The sequence below is a fragment of the Moschus berezovskii genome, chromosome 11 (assembly GCF_049115385.1).
Source record: "Moschus berezovskii isolate FMDL1 chromosome 11, NW_MosBer_1.0, whole genome shotgun sequence".
Taxonomy (NCBI): domain Eukaryota; kingdom Metazoa; phylum Chordata; class Mammalia; order Artiodactyla; family Moschidae; genus Moschus; species Moschus berezovskii.
Window position 1 is genome coordinate 97,142,906 of NC_142470.1, and position 18,361 is coordinate 97,161,266.

The window sequence follows — 18,361 nt, forward strand, 5'->3', positions numbered from 1 at the left end:
TTCTATTGAGTTAACGAAACTCCCTTCTAGATCTAAATTTTTTAAAAACTTATAAATGGAGTTATATTGTATCAAATGATTTTTCTGTATCTAAGTTATCATTTCTCCTTCAATTTGTTAAGGTGATGAACTACATTAATACATTCTCTAAACGAAGATCATGGCATCTGGTCACATCACTTCATGGGAAATAGATGGGGAAACAGTGGAAACAGTGTCAGACTTTATGTTTTTGGGCTCCAAAATCACTGCAGATGCTGATTGCAGCCAGGAAATTAAAAGACACTTACTCCTTGGAAGGAAAGTTATGACCAACCTAGATAGCATATTAAAAAGCAGAGACATTACTTTGTCAACCAAGGTCCATCTAGTCAAGGCTATGGTTTTTCCCGTGGTCATGTATGGATGTGAGAGTTGGACTGTGAAGAAAGCTGTTCGCTGAAGAATTGATGCTTTTGAACTGTGGTGCTGGAGAAGACTCTTGAGAGTCCCTTGGGCTGCAAGGAGATCCAACCAGTCCATTCTAAAGGACATCAATCCCGGGTGTTCATTGGAGGGACTGATGCTAAAGCTGAAACTCCAATATTTTGGCCACCTCATGTGATGAGTTGACTCTCTGGAAAAGACTCTGATGCTGGGCGGGATTGGGGGTGGGAGGAGATGGGGACGACAGAGGATGAGATGGCTGGATGGCATCACCGACTTGATGGACACGAGTTTGAGTGAACTCCGGGAGTTGGTGATGGACAGGGAGGCCTGGCGTGCTGTGATTCATGGGGTCGCAAAGAGTCGGACATGACTGAGCGACTGAACTGAACTGAACTGAACTGAATGTTACCATTTTGGGTAAATATTATATGATATATTTTAATACATTGCTGGATTCAACTTGTTATTATTTCATTTAGACTATTTATGTATAATTTCATAAGTGATACTGGCCTAAAATTTTTCTTTCTTATATCTACTTATTTGGTATTGGTCTCAAAGTGCCTCGTAAATGAATTGGAGAACATTTCCTCTTTTTTATTCTCTTTAAAGAGTTTTGTAAAGATTGAATTTGGTTATTCCTTTGAGTGTATTCACCTGAAAGATCATAGGAGCCCAGTGGTAAGTTCTGGTTTGTTTGTTACTTCTTTGGTGCATATATTTTAAGCAACTGATCTAATTTCTTTCTCTTTACAGGTCTTTTCAAATCCTGTATTTCATCTTGTTAGACAGTTTTTGGTAATCTATATTTTTTTAGAAATGTATCCATCTTTTCTAAGTCTTTAAATTTCCCGCCTCAGATTGCTCAGTGCATTCTGATCTTTTAAACTTCTATTATAGCTTTAATTATTCTATCTTTTAGTCCTAGTATTGTTCATTTGTATCCTCTTTCTTTTTTCTTGCTCAGTATTGCCAGAAATGACTATTTCATTACTCCTTACAGAAAAGCTACGAATTTACCCTTAATGTATATTTCCAACAATATCAAAACACATATGTACAAGAGTATCTATTCTTGCGTTATTCATATTGGCAAAATAGTGGAAACAATCTAAATGTCCATATGTAAGAAAATACCGGAGTGGGAGGCCATTCCCTTCTGCAGGGTTTCCCAACCCAGGGATTGAACTTAGGGTCTCCCACACTACAGGCAGTTCTTTATTGTCTAAGCCACCATGGCAGCCATGTAAGAAAATAGTTGAATAAATTATGGTACTTCCATGTAGTATATTGTTATGCAGCTATTGAAAAAAAAAAGAATGAGGAAGATCTCTAAAAAGTGATATACTGTGATTTCCAAGGTATGTCATTAAGTGAAAAAAATATTAGACAAAAGGGTTATATAGTATGCTACCTTTTATAAAAAACAAAGGAAAATATATTTGCATTTGCTTATTTTTACCAAAAGAGATAGAAGCATAAGATTATTTACTTAGAGAGGATGAGTGGGAAGGACCTCCCATGAAGGGTTAGAGAGGGAAATGGAATTGTATTATGCCTTTTTAATATAGCTAGGTGGTAAAGAGCCTGCCTCCCAATGCAGGAGGCATAAGAGACACAGGTTCAATCCCTGGAAGGGAAGACCTGCTAGGGAAGGAAATGACAACCCACTCCAGTATTCTCGCCTGGAGAATCCCATGGACCGAGGAACTGGTACGTCACAAAAAGTTGGACACGACTGAAACGACTTAGCACACAGCACACAATACAGCTTTGACTTTTGAATTATGTTGATATTTTATATAGTTTCAAAAATAAATCAATAAGAATAGGGAAACATCTGAAATTCAATGGCAACAGAAACAAATAAACCTAACTGTATCTCAAATAAATAACATATACACACAGAAGAAAATAATTCAAATAACTTTTGAACACAGTGCTCTAACTATATGCTCTATAGGTAGGATCTATTCAATGGACAAAAAGAGCTTCAAAGCAATCTTGAGGTTTATTTAATACATTTTGGTGGATCAATATATGTTTGAGTGGCATTAATGCAGAAATTCTGAAATTCTTTTATTTGTATATACAAGATTTTGTAACTGAATAAATACATTGTTGTATTCTCATTCAGGGAGAAGAAAGATTGTAGATATGGAATGGAAGGAGGGGATTAACTCTGAGATGTTGGATTGGAATTAGACATATTAGTCTGAAGTTATGATTTTTAAAAAGTTGCATGTCCTGGATCTGTCTGCTAAGAGGGCCTAGAAACAATGACACTCCAGTGACGATGAGCACAGTGAACACACCTAGATGGCTAGACTTTGGTTTCTAAATACCATTCCCCTCTGAAGGGAGTCAGGCTCTTTGGAGAAATGGATGAGCCCAGGTCCAGAGCAGAGAAACTACAAGATGAGTTTGGAATATCCATACATTGTGCCAGCAAGTATTGAAGTACATATTCAAAGAATAAAAAACATGTCATGTCAAATGCACAGAAAAATTGCCTTAAGGGTCTCTACTGGTCAAATTTGGCACAATTTTTATATAAAAATGAATAATGACAAAAGTAAATTATTATCCATGGAACACAAAAAATATAATAAGACAATACTGATAATTTTAAAAAACATGAAAGTGGGAGGCAGAAGGGAAGATCCTTATTTACAGAAGGCTATAAATTAATAAATATAGAATGATATTTATGAAGTAAATAGGAAATTTTAGACTAGGTAAATATCCTGTTCCTAATCATTTTTCACCTAATGGTTTTAACATCCATTGGCCATCTTGGCCATCAGTTTAGGCTAATATGAAAAAAGTTACTACAAACATTTATGTATAGATTGTGTACGGACATGGGTATTCACTTCTCTTAAAGTAAATATCTAAATGTCGGATTGCTGACTCACACTGTAAGCATATGTTTAATTTTATAAGAAACTGCAATATCATTTTACACATACACCTGCCCTGAACCCAGTCCCAATTCTAGGATCACATATTGCACTTAGCTGTTATCTCTTTGGCCTCCTAGGTAAAATGTAAGAGAAATGAAGATGTGTAGTGGAATATTACGCAGCAATGAACTAGAACAAGTTAATACTACATATAACAATAACGCTCATAAACAGCTGAACGAGGGAAGCCAAGCCACCCCAAAAATAAATTTATATAAGTGATTCCATTTATATAAAGTTTGATAACAGACAAAATGAGAATACAATGAAGGAAATCATAAAAGTGGTTCCCTGTGAGGATAGTGACTGAGAGGGGTTCATGAGAGCTTTCTGAGGTGCTGATAATGCTGTTTATCTAAGTGAGGTTTACTCTGTTGAGCTCACTTTGTGAAAATTTATCAAGCTGTACATTTATGACAAATGCAACCTTTCTGTACATTCATTTTACTCCAATATAAAAAAAAATTGAATAAACTTAATCTCAGTTTCAAAACTGAACAAAAATAATGCTGAGTTCTTCAGCTTTCAGAAGGTATCCTTACCTTCTGACTTCCCAAGCTCCCTGGAAAAACTTCCCTATAATCAAACCAGCAAGTCCTAATTACTGACAATCTACGAGAAGAGGTTTGAGAACACACATCAAGAGAATTAAAAAGAAATACATGATGCTTTCTACAATAATTCCCCTGCAGGAATTTATCCTAAATCAGCAACTCACTCAAATATTTATGAATGGTGATGTAAAGCTATACATTAAAAAACATTTTAGAAAAGAAAACCCTTTGAAGGTAATACTTACAATTGGCGTCCCAAAAGGAATGTAACCTGTGAGAGGACAGAGATAAGTCAAGCTGTATAATCCTCTGTCCCACCTGCCTTTCGACCGAGATGCCAGAGAGACTCCTGACCTTGATCTTAGCAGTGGCCCCAAGGAAAGGGCTCAGGTCAGGTAAGCAGGAGGCATCTCCGGCCCCCAGGCCTTCTCCCAGCTCAGCCCTCCCCAGGACAGAGGGCTCCCCTGTGTTGTTCCCCCTCAGTTCTCATTCTGCTCCAAAACCAGGGGCCCCACTCCTGAAGGGGGTCACCCATGGCTGGGGCACTGGCACTCTGCACTTGGTGGCCCTCCCATGATTTCCTCCATGAGGCCCCACGGCCCTGCCCACACTCACCTGTGTCTCTGAAGGCCCCGGAATGTCCTCCATCTTCCCTCATCTTGTCTTTCTAAAACATACCCTTACTTTCTTGGTATCATGACCATTACTGGAAAGGGCATTCTCTACCCACCTGAGATGTGTGGGTAGGGAGATGCCAGGGAGACTTCGTGCCAGAGCTCTTTGAATCTCTAGGGCCCTGGCTGGACATCTTTGATAGATCAGGAAAGGGCTTGCGTGCGGTGCAGCTGGGCCCTGGACACCATCCCATCACTGCTCACGGCCCCCGGACTATGACAAGTCTCCCTCCTTCACCCTCACTGCTGTAGGTGGGCATCCTCCTGTCCCAGCCTCTAGCTTCCTGCAGCCAGTTAGCTGGTGGCCGAGCAGCAGGGAAGCACACTTGTATGGGTTACTTCTAGAGCAAACGCTGGTCTCCTGCGTATGCATACACATGAGCCACCACTCCCCTACCCGCACCTCTGGGGAGAGGCCCAAAGGCTGAGCAGAGAATTGCAGGATAAGTTTGTCTCAGGGGGAGAGCCTGCTATGGCCCCACACAGGTACTGGGGAACACCCATAGCCACGGCTACAAGAACCTTCGCTGCCTTCGAGTTCCTCACGGCCAAGCCAGGGTCACTGGGCACTAACTGCCCCGGTTTACACAATGATATCACATGGCTGGCTATATTCTCCCACCCTCATGACGTCAGGCTCTCTGACGGTGGGGAACTGACTCACCTTCTGGACTGAGATCATCCCCTGGTGGGGTTTCCCAAGGCAGCAGTCAGCAACCCTCCCACCCACCCTGCAAGTCAGGGGTGGGGGTACACTCAATCACCCTGGGAAATGGCATGGAGGAGGCATCAGCACACTGGTGTGAGACTGGCCTCTGCTTTGTGACTCTGGACAAGGACCTTAGCCTCTCAAGACTGGAGGCAGGGTAACCATGCCGGCCCCAGCCAGTGTACAGGCAAGGGCTTTCTAGGCCACTAAGCTGTACCTAGAAAATCCCATGGATGGAGGAGCCTGGTAGGCTGCAGTCTGTGGGGTCGCTAACGGTCAGACGCGACTGACTGACCTCACTTTCACTTTTCACTTTCACACATTGGAGAAGGAAATGGCAACCCACTCCAGTGTTCTTGCCTGGAGAATCCCAGGGACAGAGGAGCCTGGTGGGCTTCCGTCTATGGGGTCACACAGAGTCGGACACGACTGAAGTGACTTAGCAGCAGCAGCAGCAGCAAGCTGTACATAAGCTGTGCGTAGCTCAGCTGGAAAAGAATCTACCTGCAATGCAGGAGGCCCTGCTTCAATTCCTGGGTCGGGAAGATCCCCTGGAGAAGGGATAGGCTACCCACTCCAGTATTCTTGGGCTTCCCTTGTGACTCAGCTGGTACCTAGGTTTGATCCCTGGGTTGGGAAGTTCCCCGGAGAAGGGAAAGGCTCCCCACTCCAGTATTCTGGCCTGGAGAATTCCGTGGACCATATAGTCGATGGGGTCACAAAGAGGTGGACATGACTGAGCAACTTTCACTTTCACTTTCAAGCTGTACACAGAGCTGTCCCTCTAGTGGCCACAGGGTGGGGGCTTCCTGGGGGCAGGGATCTTAGACACATTCTCCCATTGCCCCCTCTGCCCTCTGGTCTCCGTGAAATGGGAATCTGCCTCCCTGTGTGTGTAGTGGTGCAAACTCAGTGCGTACATGCAGAGGGCAGGTTAAAAGTAGGATCAGAGACAAGGGAGTTAGACTGGGGATTAACTGCTGTGCAGGGAGCAGGGCTTGGAAGGAAGGCATACTGTAAGAGGTAAGAGAGAAGGCATACTGCATAGGTAAGAGAGAAGTGACTCACGGAAGGCAGGGCCTGTCCTAACAAACATCACCCTGAAGCTGCCACTAAGTGAGCGGTGTATCAGCCTGGGGTGGGGGCACCAGATTTACCTGTGGATGCCTCAACTCCATCCCAATTGCTCAGGCGGAAAAGACAGACAGACACATTTCAAAAGCTCCACAGGTTGACCAGCCTTGTACAGTTGAGCCAAAATGACCATGCAGGTGCAAGTGTGGCCATGTGTGTAAAAGGATGCAACATCTGGATGCCCTTGGAGCTGTGACCCTCATAAGCGGCCCAAATTGAGAAGAACCACAGGGTCCCAAGGGCTTACCTGACATTCTAAAAGGCATGAAGATCTTCTCGTTGGTGTCCGGGTGTAGAATAGCCTGCCAAGAGCAGGGAACAGAGCACAAGGTGACAGCTGGGGAGGGAGAAGGGACATGGGAGGAGAGAGGGGAGGAGGCGAGGGAGCCCCCCACCCCCGGGAGACTCCGGTGGCCTGTAGCTATACCCCACCTGGCCTTGTGGCTGGTCAGTCCTCCCTACCGTTTGGGGCAAGAAAAAACCAAACATGGGCCACAGGCGGAGCTTCCCCTCCTGACAAACGCTCAAACTGAATGCAGGCACAGCAGACCACGTCTGCCTTGCAGGCCTTCTGTCCCCCATGCCCTGCGCACAAGAAACACAACAAGGATTCTTGAAAAGAACCCACAGGGAAGGAGCCCAGGGGCCCGGGAAAGGCAGGCTGACCTGAGCGCTAGTCTTCAGAGATTCAGGCCTGGGTGCAGAGCAAGAAGGAAGGGGTGGGGTGGAGTGGGGTGGGGTGGAGTCGGGTGGGGCAGGGCAGGGTTTTAGAGGTCAGCAGAAGGGAACGAAGGAAAGAAATCCAAAATGGAATTACCTGCTTGATTTTCTGTGCGCTCCAGAGCTGGAAAGGAGGAAGGCAGAAAAAGAAAGGGAAAGAAAAGAAGGAACAAAGATTAAAAGCACATATTAGTTTAAGGTCTCAAAGCCCCATTTTCTAACCAGGGGCTCCATCTCAAAGGGCTTTAGAGGCTCAGGCTGTTTAGAGGCAACCAACTACCCCTGGTTGCCCCAGCTTCCCTGGACTCGGGGCGGGTAGCATCACCTGGAAGGAAGGCCAGGAATCCCAGAAGAGCAGAGCTGGGGGGACTCACCCAGACTATTTAAACCAAGGGATCTCAACTCTGACTGTGCTGCAAAATTACCTGAAGAATTCTTCCACCATGTTCCTAACACTCCCTAGTTCATTTTAAGGTATAGATAGGTAAGAAGCCCTGATTTAAATGAAGATACTTTTCATTTCAGTACCTTCATTTCATTTCATTAGGTAGATACTTCAGCTGTCTCCCAGAATCACAAGAGACTGCACGGCATAATTTTTCAGAGCTAGACAGACTGCTTGGATCCCTGGATTTGTCACTTCTACCTCTGAGCCTCAATTTCCTCATCTGTAAAATGGGGATAATAGCTGGGCTCTAACATTGTTGAAGAGGCATATGAAAAGTGCCCAGAGCAGTGCTGGACACACAGCAGGTGTTTTACAATGCTAAATCTTATGGATACTATTATTTTTATTTTTGTTACAAGAAGGGTGCACTTTCACATGAATGAGGAGGTTGTCTCTTCCAGGACAGTGTGGGGACAGGCTACAGGAACAGGACAATTTGTCTATTTCTTCAAATGATAAAAAATACTGTATTTCATTGACTCTAAGACATCATTTATCCTAAGATATACTAATTGTGCCACTAAGAAAGAAAACTATGGCATAATACCCTGATGTCCATCAGTTAAAAGATTCACCACATTTAAGAGATGATAATATATGATAAAATAACCTTTGGAATCAAGAAAATATGGCAAGTAAAAATGTACACTGTGGGCAAATGAAGGGCTAGTGCATCTTTAGTGGATCAAGAAGGGTATGAGGTAAGAGGGGCAACCAGGTAAGCATTGATGTTGAAAGTCTTATAATGGAATGGCTATGCTTCATTCATATGGCAATGTCATCTGGGATATAAATTAAGCTGCAGAATGCTACTAGGTAGCAATAATAGAGTTATAAAATTGACATATGGATTTTCTGCTACTTACAATAAAGTTATGTCCCAATAAGAAGCACAAGCTGGAATCAAGATTGCTGGGAGAAATATCAATAACCTCAGATATGCAGATGACACCACCCTTATGGCAGAGGGTGAAGAGGAACTCTAAGGCCTCTTGATGAAAGTGAAAGAGGAGAGTGAAAAGGTTGGCTTGAAGCTCAACATTCAGAAAACAAAGATCATGGCATCTGGTCCCATCACTTCATGGGAAATAGATGGGGAAACAGTGGAAACAGTGTCAGACTTTATGTTTTTGGGCTCCAAAATCACTGCAGATGCTGATTGCAGCCATGAAATTAAAAGATGCTTACTCCTTGGAAGGAAAGTTATGACCAACCTAGAAAGCACATTAAAAAGCAGAGACATTACTTTGCCAATCAAGGTCCGTCTAGTCAAGGCTATGGTTTTTCCCGTGGTCATGTATGGATGTGAGAGTTGGACTGTGAAGAAAGCTGATCACTGAAGAATTGATGCTTTTGAACTGTGGTGCTGGAGAAGACTCTTGAGAGTCCCTTGGACTGCAAGGAGATCCAACCAGTCCATTCATTCTAAAGGAGATCAGTCCTGGGTGTTCATTGGAAGGACTGATGCTAAAGCTGAAACTCCAATACTTTGGCCACCTCATGTGACGAGTTGACTCACTGGAAAAGACTCTGATGCTGGGAGAGATTGGGGGCGGGAGGAGAAGGGGACAACAGAGAATGAGATGGCTGGATGGCATCACCGACTCGATGGACATGAGTTTGAGTGAACTCTGGGAGTTGATGATGGACAGGGAGGCCTGGCGTGCTATGATTCATGGGTTCCAAAGAGTCGGTCACGACTGAGCGACTGAACTGAACTGAACTGAACTGAAACCCATTGTAAGTTGAAATTATCATTGTCAAAAATGCACTTAATATTAATACATCAAACCTACTCAACATCATAGCTTAGCCTGGCCCATCTTAAAAGAGCACAGAACATTTACATTTGCCTACAGTTGAGCAAAATCATCTAACACAGAGGCTATTTTATAATATAGTACTGAATATCTCATGTAATTCATTGTATACTGTACTGAAAGTGAAAAACAGACTGGTTGTATGGGTACAGAATGGTTCTAAGTATTTTGGTGGTTCCCCCCTTGATCTTGTGGCTGACTGGGAACTGCGGCTCACTGTCCAGCATCACAAGAGGGTATCAGACCATGCATCGCTAGCTAGGAAAAGATCAATAGTCACAATTCAAAGTACAGTTTCTACTGGATGCATATCATTTTCAAATCATCATCAAGTCCGTAAACTGTAAGTTGAGCCATCATAAGTCAAGGACCATCTGTACTAAAGTTTATGCTTTTACTAACAGTCGAGTCCTTAAGTCTAATTCACAGTCTAATCACTCTGATTTTAGATACATTTCAAACATATTTGATTGTCTGCTATTCCATATCCAGAAAGATTAGAGGCAGTAGATTTTTTTTTAATTATAATTGAGGAACAGAGGGGACTAAAGAAAGAAAAACCAAATGTAGAATCACTGTTAGCCAAAGACAGCGTGTGAGAGCATAACAGCAGAGAAGTAAAAAAATGACAAAAGGTTGATCTTTCGTTGCTCAGAGTGCCTTGCTGAAGGGCAACCCACCAAGTCCCAGCACCAAACCAGGTGTGACACCAGGCCCTGGGCACAAACTCCTGACACCCCAGGCTCTCCACCCCAAGTCACAATCCCCTACATCCGTGTCCCCTCACCCTGTGGGGTCACAGCCCAGATCCTTGGAGCAGGGTCCTGCCTCTGAGTGCCGGCCACAGCATCTCCCAGAGTCGTGCACACAGCAAACCTATTTTTTTTTTAAACTATGATGTCTTCATACAATTCTTATAAATAAAGAAAAAGATCCCCCGCCTGATGAACAGCCTGGGCTGAAAACACTGATCTAAGACATTAAAGGACAGTGTAAAGAGCAGGCATTAGAACCAATAGTCTACATTCCTATCACCTACTGGATATGTGACCCTGGGCAAGTTACTTTGCCTCCATGCCTCAGTTTCTCCATCAAACAATAGATTGTTGTAAGGACTATGCTTGATGCTCCCAGCAGCTGGCATTTCCCTTTGGGTACACAGCTAAGTCTATGCTTTCCAGCCTCCCCATGCTCAGGTGGGCTCACATGACCAGGTGCCAGCTGATGGGCTGCAGGTAGAAATGAAGTTCACCATTTCCAGACTTGGCCCCAAAGCCTCCCACAGAGGAGCCATTGGAGGACAGTGAGGCCCTAGAAGACAGTAAAGCTATAAGGTGAAAGGAGCCTGGCTCCTGGACAACGGCATGTGCTTGAGTCCCTGGGTGGCACTGGACTCTGACATGAGTGAGAAACAGACCTTACTGTCTAAGGCCCCAATCCAGGGGTTTTTGTTACAGCACTTGGCTTACACTGACCAACACAGAAGTTCACTGAGACACGTATGTATATCTGAATACTTGGCCCATGGATCATGCTCCATAAATGCCTAACATAAAGGGGAAGTCAGTCAAATGAGCAGTATTTTTCAAAGAACTTAATTATTTCTCAAAATAAATTCATCTCGGTTGTTTCATTCCTACAGCATGCCTGTGTGGTGAGTAGACTGCATCAAAGCAACTCATCTCAGAGAGACTGAGTGACTCAGTCCTGGTTCCAGAGGCCTGGTGGCAGGACGAGGACGAGCACCCAGGCCTCCTGGCCTCCAGACTCGTGTGCCCCCTGTTCTCTGGAGCAGACTGACGTCTGGTCTGGCCAGGCTGACAGCAGACCTGAGGCACGAGAAGAGGAAGAGGACCTCGGCTGACGTCACCTGAGGTCCCAGAACCTCCCTTTGCAGCTGGGCAGCAGATGCGCTCCCCCAGCACCTGTTCCTTCTCCCCCTCCCCAGGAAGACTAGCCAAGGAACACTTGCAACCCATGGCTGCAACTGTGTCCCTCAAGTTTAAGGGCTTCCTCCTCCACCCCCACCCAGCGATGGGAGACTCAGGCAGGTGCTGGCTCAGCAGCAAAGGCAGAAGTGCAGCAGGGATGTCAGCAGGTAAGACCAGGAGCCCAGAGCTCACAGACACATTCCCTCCCCACAATGACACCCACACTCACGGTGTGGGCAGGCTAGTACCACAGGTAAGAGGTAATGGCCCCGTTAACTATTTGAGTCTCACACTCAGAAAACTGTTTCCATAAGACAGATGAGAAAAGCAAAGCTCAGCCACACCCAAGTTCTCACAGGTGGCGCCAGAACTCCAGGTTATGATCTGTGACTTAGATTCCTTCATTCATCTTCATTCATCCACTCACATTTAGTGAACAAGTGTTATGTGTCAAACATCTTTCTGAGAGCTTTGTGCATCATAACTTATTAATCTTCTCAACAACCCTCTGCGGCAGGGTGTAGTGTATCTCCCATTCTATAGATGTGGAAACTGAGGCACTGAGAGGTTCAGGGATTTGCCCAAAGTCCCACAGTAGCACTGGGATTTGAACCCAGGCTGTCTGGTTCCATAATCCCCACCCAAATCCCTATGCACACATCTCTAAATGCTGGCACACCAGTTCACACTGTTCTGTCCCTTAAGGCATCTGGTATAATCTGGACATCTTTCCACATCAGAGCATAGAGAGCAATCTTATTCTTCCTAACAGAAACATTGAATGAACATATAAACTTCACCCTATTCAGTTCAGTTCAGTTCAGTTGCTCAATTTTGTTTGACTCTTTGCAACCCCATGGACTGCGGCACTCCAGGCCTCCCTGTCCATCACCAACTCCCAGAGCTTGCTGAAACTCATGTCCATTGAGTCAATGATGCCATCCAACCATATCATCCTCTGTCGTCCCCTTCTCCTCCTGCCTTCAATCTTTTCCAGCAGCAAGGTCTTTTTCAATGAGTCAGTTCTTTGTATCAGATGGCCAAAATATTGGAGCTTCAGCTTCAGCATCAGTCCTTCCAATGAATATTCAGGGCTGATTTCCTTTAAGATTGACTGGTTTGATCTCCTTGCAGTCCAAAGGACTTTCCAGAGTCTTCTCCAACACCACAGTTCAAAAACATCAATTCTCTGTGCACAGTTTTCTTTATGGTCCAACTCTCACATCCATACATGACTACTGGTAAAACCATACTTTGACAATATAGACATTTGCCCTCAAAGTAATGTCTCTGCTTTGTAATATGCTGTCTAGGTTGGTCATAGCTTTTCTTCCAAGGAGCAAGCGTCTTTTAATTTCATAGCTGCAGTCACCATCTGTAGTGATTTTGGAGCTCAAGAAAATAAAGTCTGTAACTGTTTCCATTGTTGCTCATCTATTTGCCATGAAGTGACGGAACCGGATGCCATGATCTTAAGTTTTTTGAATGCTGAATTTTAAGCCAGATTTTTCACTCTCCTCTTTCACTTTCATCAAAGGCTCTTCAGTTCCTCTTCACTTTCCTCCATAAGGTTGGTGTCATCTGCATATCTGAGGTTATTGATATTTCTCCTGGCAATCTTGATTCCAGCTTGTGCTTCACCCAGCTCAGCATTTCACATGATGTACTCTGCACATAAGTTAAATAAGCAGGGTGACAATATACAACCTTGACGTACTCCTTTCCCAATTTTGAACTAGTCCATTATTCCATGTCTGGTTCTAGCTGTTGCTTCTTGACCTGCATACTGGACTTTTAAGCTATTTCCAATATTTTACTGTGGTAAAATATAAATAATAAAACATACCATTTAACCATTTTTAAGTGGAAGTTCAGTGACATTAAGTACATTCACATTGTTGTACAGCCATCACCACCACCCATCTCCAGAATTTTTTCACCTTCCTCAGCTGAAACTCTGCACCCAGTAAGTGGTGGTTTAGGTGGTGGTTGTTTAGTCGCTAAGTCGTGTCGGACTCCTGCAACCCCATGGATTGTAGTCCACCAGGCTCCTCTGTCCATGGGACTTTCCAGGCAAGAATACTGGAGTGGATTGCCATTTCCTTCTCCAGGGGATCTTTCCAACCAAGGAATTGAACCCAGGTCTCCTGCATTGCATTGTACCCAGTAAGTACTAACTCCCAAATCCTCCTCCCCTCAGGTCCAGAGAACTACCATTCTACTCTCTTGTTTCTTTGAATTTAACCACTCTAGATATTTCATTTAAGTAGAATCATACAACATTTGTCCTTTTGTAACTTTCTCATCTTTTGCTATTATGACCCTACTCCAGTGAATGTCCCTGGAGTTACCACTAATATATCAATAACATTTAAAGGAAAAGTATAAATGTGGCTCAGAGGTTAAAGCGTCTGCCTCCAATGCGGGAGACCCGAGTTCGATCCCTGGGTCGGGAAGATCCCCTGGAGAAAGAAACGGTAACCCACTCCAGTATTCTTGCCTGGAGAATCCCATGGACAGAGAAGCCTGGTAGGCTGCAGTCCATGGGGTCGCAAAGAGTCGGACACGACTGAGCGACGGAACGGATGAATGTATGCAGATATCTCTGGCAGGATACAGAAGAAACTGATCCTTACTCTAGGGAGAAGTGGGAAATTGGCAGATAGGGAAAGGGAAACACTGCATATTCTATTTTCTTTTGATACCTTTAGCATTCAGTAGATCGTCCATGTGTTGGTGGTTTAGTCACTAAGCTGTATTCAACTCTTGCGACCTCATGAACTCTTTCAACCCCATGAACTGCAGCCTGCCAGGCTCCTCTCTCTGTCCATAGGATTCTCTGGGCAAGAATACTGGTGTGGGTTGCCATTTCCTCCTCCAGGGGATCTTCTCAACCCAGGGATCAAATCTAGGTCTCCAGCATTGCAGGCAGATTCTTTACTGATTGAGCTACCAGGGAAGCCCTTGTTCATATGTTACCTACCCAAAAATAATTCTTAAAAATTTAAGATTAACCATTAGAAAAATAGAAATAGCATGCACAACTTTTCAGCTCTTTATAGTCCTCTATGGCATAGACTGTGAATGGTCCAACAAAACCCATGTCCTTTTCTGCCATAGTAATAGAAATTAGCAGGCAGGTGGCTGACCTGCTGCACTACATTTCCCAGCCTCCTTTGCAGGGCAGGTGGTTGGCCTGCTGTACTACATTTCCCAGACTCCTTTGCAATTAGGCTTATTCATGTGACTGAATCCCTTAGTGGCATCTGTGCCTTTCCCTAGCTAGCTCCTCCCAACCTATACTTTCTATCACCTGCCTGTGAGCCAAAACAACAATGTGGCTGCAGCTCAGCCTGGGCCAGGCAGAGGGAAGAACCTAAGGAGATGGTGGAGAAACATGATGGAAGGAGCCTGGGTTCCTGATTGACCCTGTGATTGACCCTGGGTTCCTGATTGACTCTGCTGAGCCACCTGCCCACTTGGAACTTAAACTATGACATGGGCAAGAGATAAACATCTATCTTATTTGAGCTGGTGTGTTTTGAGGTCATTTCATTACAGCAGTTAGTATAACCTTAACCAAAGTAATGCATTTGGGGTTTGGGGAAAGTGCTTCCCACGATGTCAGGGAAGCCTCTCCACAGGAGAGAGGAAGGAGTGAACACTAAGTCATGTTGAGGTTCTTCTTATGGCATCTGCAAGTGCTCCCACCTCAGGAGGTTTTGGGGTGAGAAGGGAAGGACAGCTCCATCTTAAACTAAACTTCCTAGTCATGACCTGACCTCATTTGGGCTCATCCCATCTCCAGGCTGCACCAACAACAGTCAGGGTCACACATTTGGGGCCTGGCTCAGCCACTAACTTGCCTGGTCTTCCTGTGCAAGTCACCTCACTCCTTAGAATTACATTGTTTTGTTTTTTTAATTAATGAGCCAAGAGATGGAAGCCAGTCTCTCCAAGGTCTGATGATGCCAATTCTGGCTTTCAGAGAGCCCAGGACAAGGACTTGGGCCTGATTTCTTGAGTCTGGGGTTTTTCCTGGGACATGTTGGACCCATGAGTTGAATGCTGGATGCAGAAATGGCAGCAGATATCACCCACAAGCCAAGAGCTAGTTGCTAATTTGAAGTTTAATGAGCGAACCCTGCAAACAGGTTACAAGCAAGGATCACCCTGGAAAGCATTTGATGGAGGCCAAGGAGACATAGTGGACAGTCCATCCACACTGAGAGGGAGCCCCCTGCATCTTCTGTCGGCCCACCATAGCAGCTCCACTTTAAACTGCAATTACTCAGTGTGACCTGGTCTCCTTTGGGCTCAGTCATCTCCCTCTGTGCTTCTGGCTGAACATTAAAATGCACGGCCCCGATCCCTTGGAACTTACTGGTGCAGCGTGGATGTGAGACTTTCAACCTTTCTTGATTTCTCAGCTTGGAGAATGAGGACACAGAGGACGTGGGGCAACAGCCTGGGAGAAAGGTTGCTGGAACAATGCAGACGTTTGCTGATTTCAGAAATGGCCTAAGTCCCATTTGAACCTATTAGGAACACAGTGCAGAGGCCAAGGGAGGGGCACAGGGTGGGCCCCGAACAAACTTCAGGGGGAGAAGCTCCTCCTTCTCAGGGCAGAGACTTCCTGTGCTCAGGCCTCAGATGGAGGAGTCACTGCCCAGGCCTTGTCCCCAGTCTGACTCCTTCCCCTTCCCCTCCCCTCTTTCCAATCTGCTTCTCCAAACCTCTGAAGCAGCAACAACAGAGCCTATTTAAAACAACCTCTAGAAGGTAATTAAACAGAGCCTGAAAGGGATCCTTCTATAAGGCAGAGGATGCCTTCATGAAACAATAAGAAATCTTAATTCATCATTTGGGCCAATCCTATTATTTCTCACCATTAACTTTGTTGCCATGGTTACTCCCAGGTAATATGTACAAATGCAAATTTACATGGGGCAAAAGATGGACCAATTCTACAGACAAAAGGAGACAAATATCCCCCCTCACTCTGCTACACAACACACATGAGCAGTCACGACTTCCATGTACACACAGCTTCTCTCTATTAAGAGGCCGGAGCCTCTAGTCAAACCCTCTTTTGTGAATTGGAATTACAGATCTCCCACTTGCTAGCCATGTGACTTGGGGCAATTTACTTGGAGATGCGGGTTCAAACCCTGGGTCAGGAAGATCCCCTGGAAAAGGAAATGGCAACCAACTCCAGTATTCTTGCCTGGGAAATCCCATAAACAGAGGAGCCTGGTGCGCTATAGTCCAGGCAGTTGCAAAAGAGTTGGACACAACTTAGCGACTAAACAGCAACAACTTAATTTTTTGAGCCTCCAGTTCCTCATTTGTAATATAGGAATATGAATACTTACTTTCAAGCTTATTATGATAATTAAAAACAATTCATTTATCCAACAAATATTTATTGAGCATATATTATGTGCTGGGCACTGCTCTAGGCACTAAGAATATATCAGTAAAAAAAACAACAACAACATGAAATCTCTGGTTTTGTGGAGCTTACATGATTGTGGAGACAAAAAATAAAAAAAAAATAAAAAGTAAATTTGCTCATATGTGAGAAGGATGAGTGCTTCAAGAAACACGAAAAAGTAGAACAGAGTAAGGATAGGGAGAGTGTGCTGGCAGCAAGGATGGAGTTTCAAAATTTATTGTAGGGGGGTCCTCACTAAAGAACGGGTGAAGAATGGGAAACATTCAGGAACACGATGACATGACCAGGGTCACAGCTTCTGTCGCAGAGGAGACAGAAAAGAAAAGGCTAGGCTGGAGTTGGGCTGGAAGAAGGGAGGGAGAGACAGTGAGGCTGCCTCCTCCATCCCCAGAAGTCCCATCCCTAGTCCTCCATCACTAGTCCTCGGGTCCCTTCACTGGCCATGGCTCCCTAAAATTCCATCTCTTGTCCTGCCTCTGGTTCCAGTGGTTCCTTCTTTTGCTCCCCCAACTTTTCTTTCCCTGGACAGATTCTCAAGTAGGATGATGTTTAGTAAGGTGGTCAGGGTAGTTTTCATTGAGATGGCTTTGGAGAAAATACCTGAAGGAGGGAGTAAGCCATGCAGATACCTGGTAGATTATTTTGTCCAGCAGAACAGCCAATGCAAAGGCCCTGAGGCAGAGTGGGCCTCCCCAGCCTATCTGAGGGACAGCAAGGAGGCCTGTGTGACTGAAGTGGGCTGAATGAGGGAAAGAGCAGTAGGAAGTAAGATCAGAGAGGAATTGGGGCTTTGCAGTTTGTGCTGAGGACTGTGGCTTTTACTCTGAGTTTTTCCTATAGAGTGGTCCTTAAGAGGAGGGCAATTTTCCACCCAGGGGCCATTTGGAAATGTCTGGTTGTCATGAATTAGGAAGGGGTGCCATTGGCACACAGTAGGTAGACCAGGGATGTTGCTGAACGTCCTACAGTGCACAGGACAGCCCCCACGACAAAGAATTACCCAGCCCCAAAGGCCAACCGTGCTGAGTCTGAGAAACAAATTGGGGCAGAGGAACAAACCCTGGAGCAGTTTCACAGGTCACTCTGAGTGCTATACTGGGAATGGGCAGAGGGAGCCCAGGCAAAACAGGAAGACCATCCAGGAGGCCACTGCAAGACTCAGCCCAGAGATGCTATACCCAGTGCCACTTCCAGCATATCATACAAATGCTTCAGCTAATACTGATCACTTGCCTGTTTTGTGCTAATAATAAGGGTCAGCTTGTAGCTGCCCCAGAGGTGCTGGGTGCTGATCAGGATCCCAGAAGCCAGGGGTCAGGGCAAGTGGGGTGGGGGGTGTCAGTCAAGCTTCTGATAGACAATCCTGCTGATGCCCAGAGAAGATTCAGCGTTCAAGTATTTTTAACTCTCTGGTATCTTCTCTGCTATTTTCAGCAAAACCCAAACACAGCTGACCCCATTTCTGCTCTGCCAGGGGAGGAGACCGGCAGGATCTCTCACATCTCAGCTGCCCTTTCT

The 18,361-nt window shown here is 44.9% G+C and overlaps 1 protein-coding gene across 3 annotated transcripts in view; it reads right to left on the reverse strand.

The window, feature by feature from the left end:
- SFXN5 (sideroflexin 5) overlaps positions 1 to 18,361 on the reverse strand; it is a 136,573-nt gene that overhangs the window by 85,240 nt on the left and 32,972 nt on the right. For all 3 annotated transcript variants that reach the window (XM_055400360.2, XM_088841571.1, XM_055400359.2), the window contains exons 4-6: positions 7,284 to 7,310; positions 6,714 to 6,768; positions 4,195 to 4,220 (exon numbers count right to left, since the gene is read on the reverse strand). In XM_055400360.2, the coding sequence (XP_055256335.1) occupies positions 4,195 to 4,220; positions 6,714 to 6,768; positions 7,284 to 7,310 (108 nt within the window). The remainder of the gene's footprint in view (positions 1 to 4,194; positions 4,221 to 6,713; positions 6,769 to 7,283; positions 7,311 to 18,361) is intronic.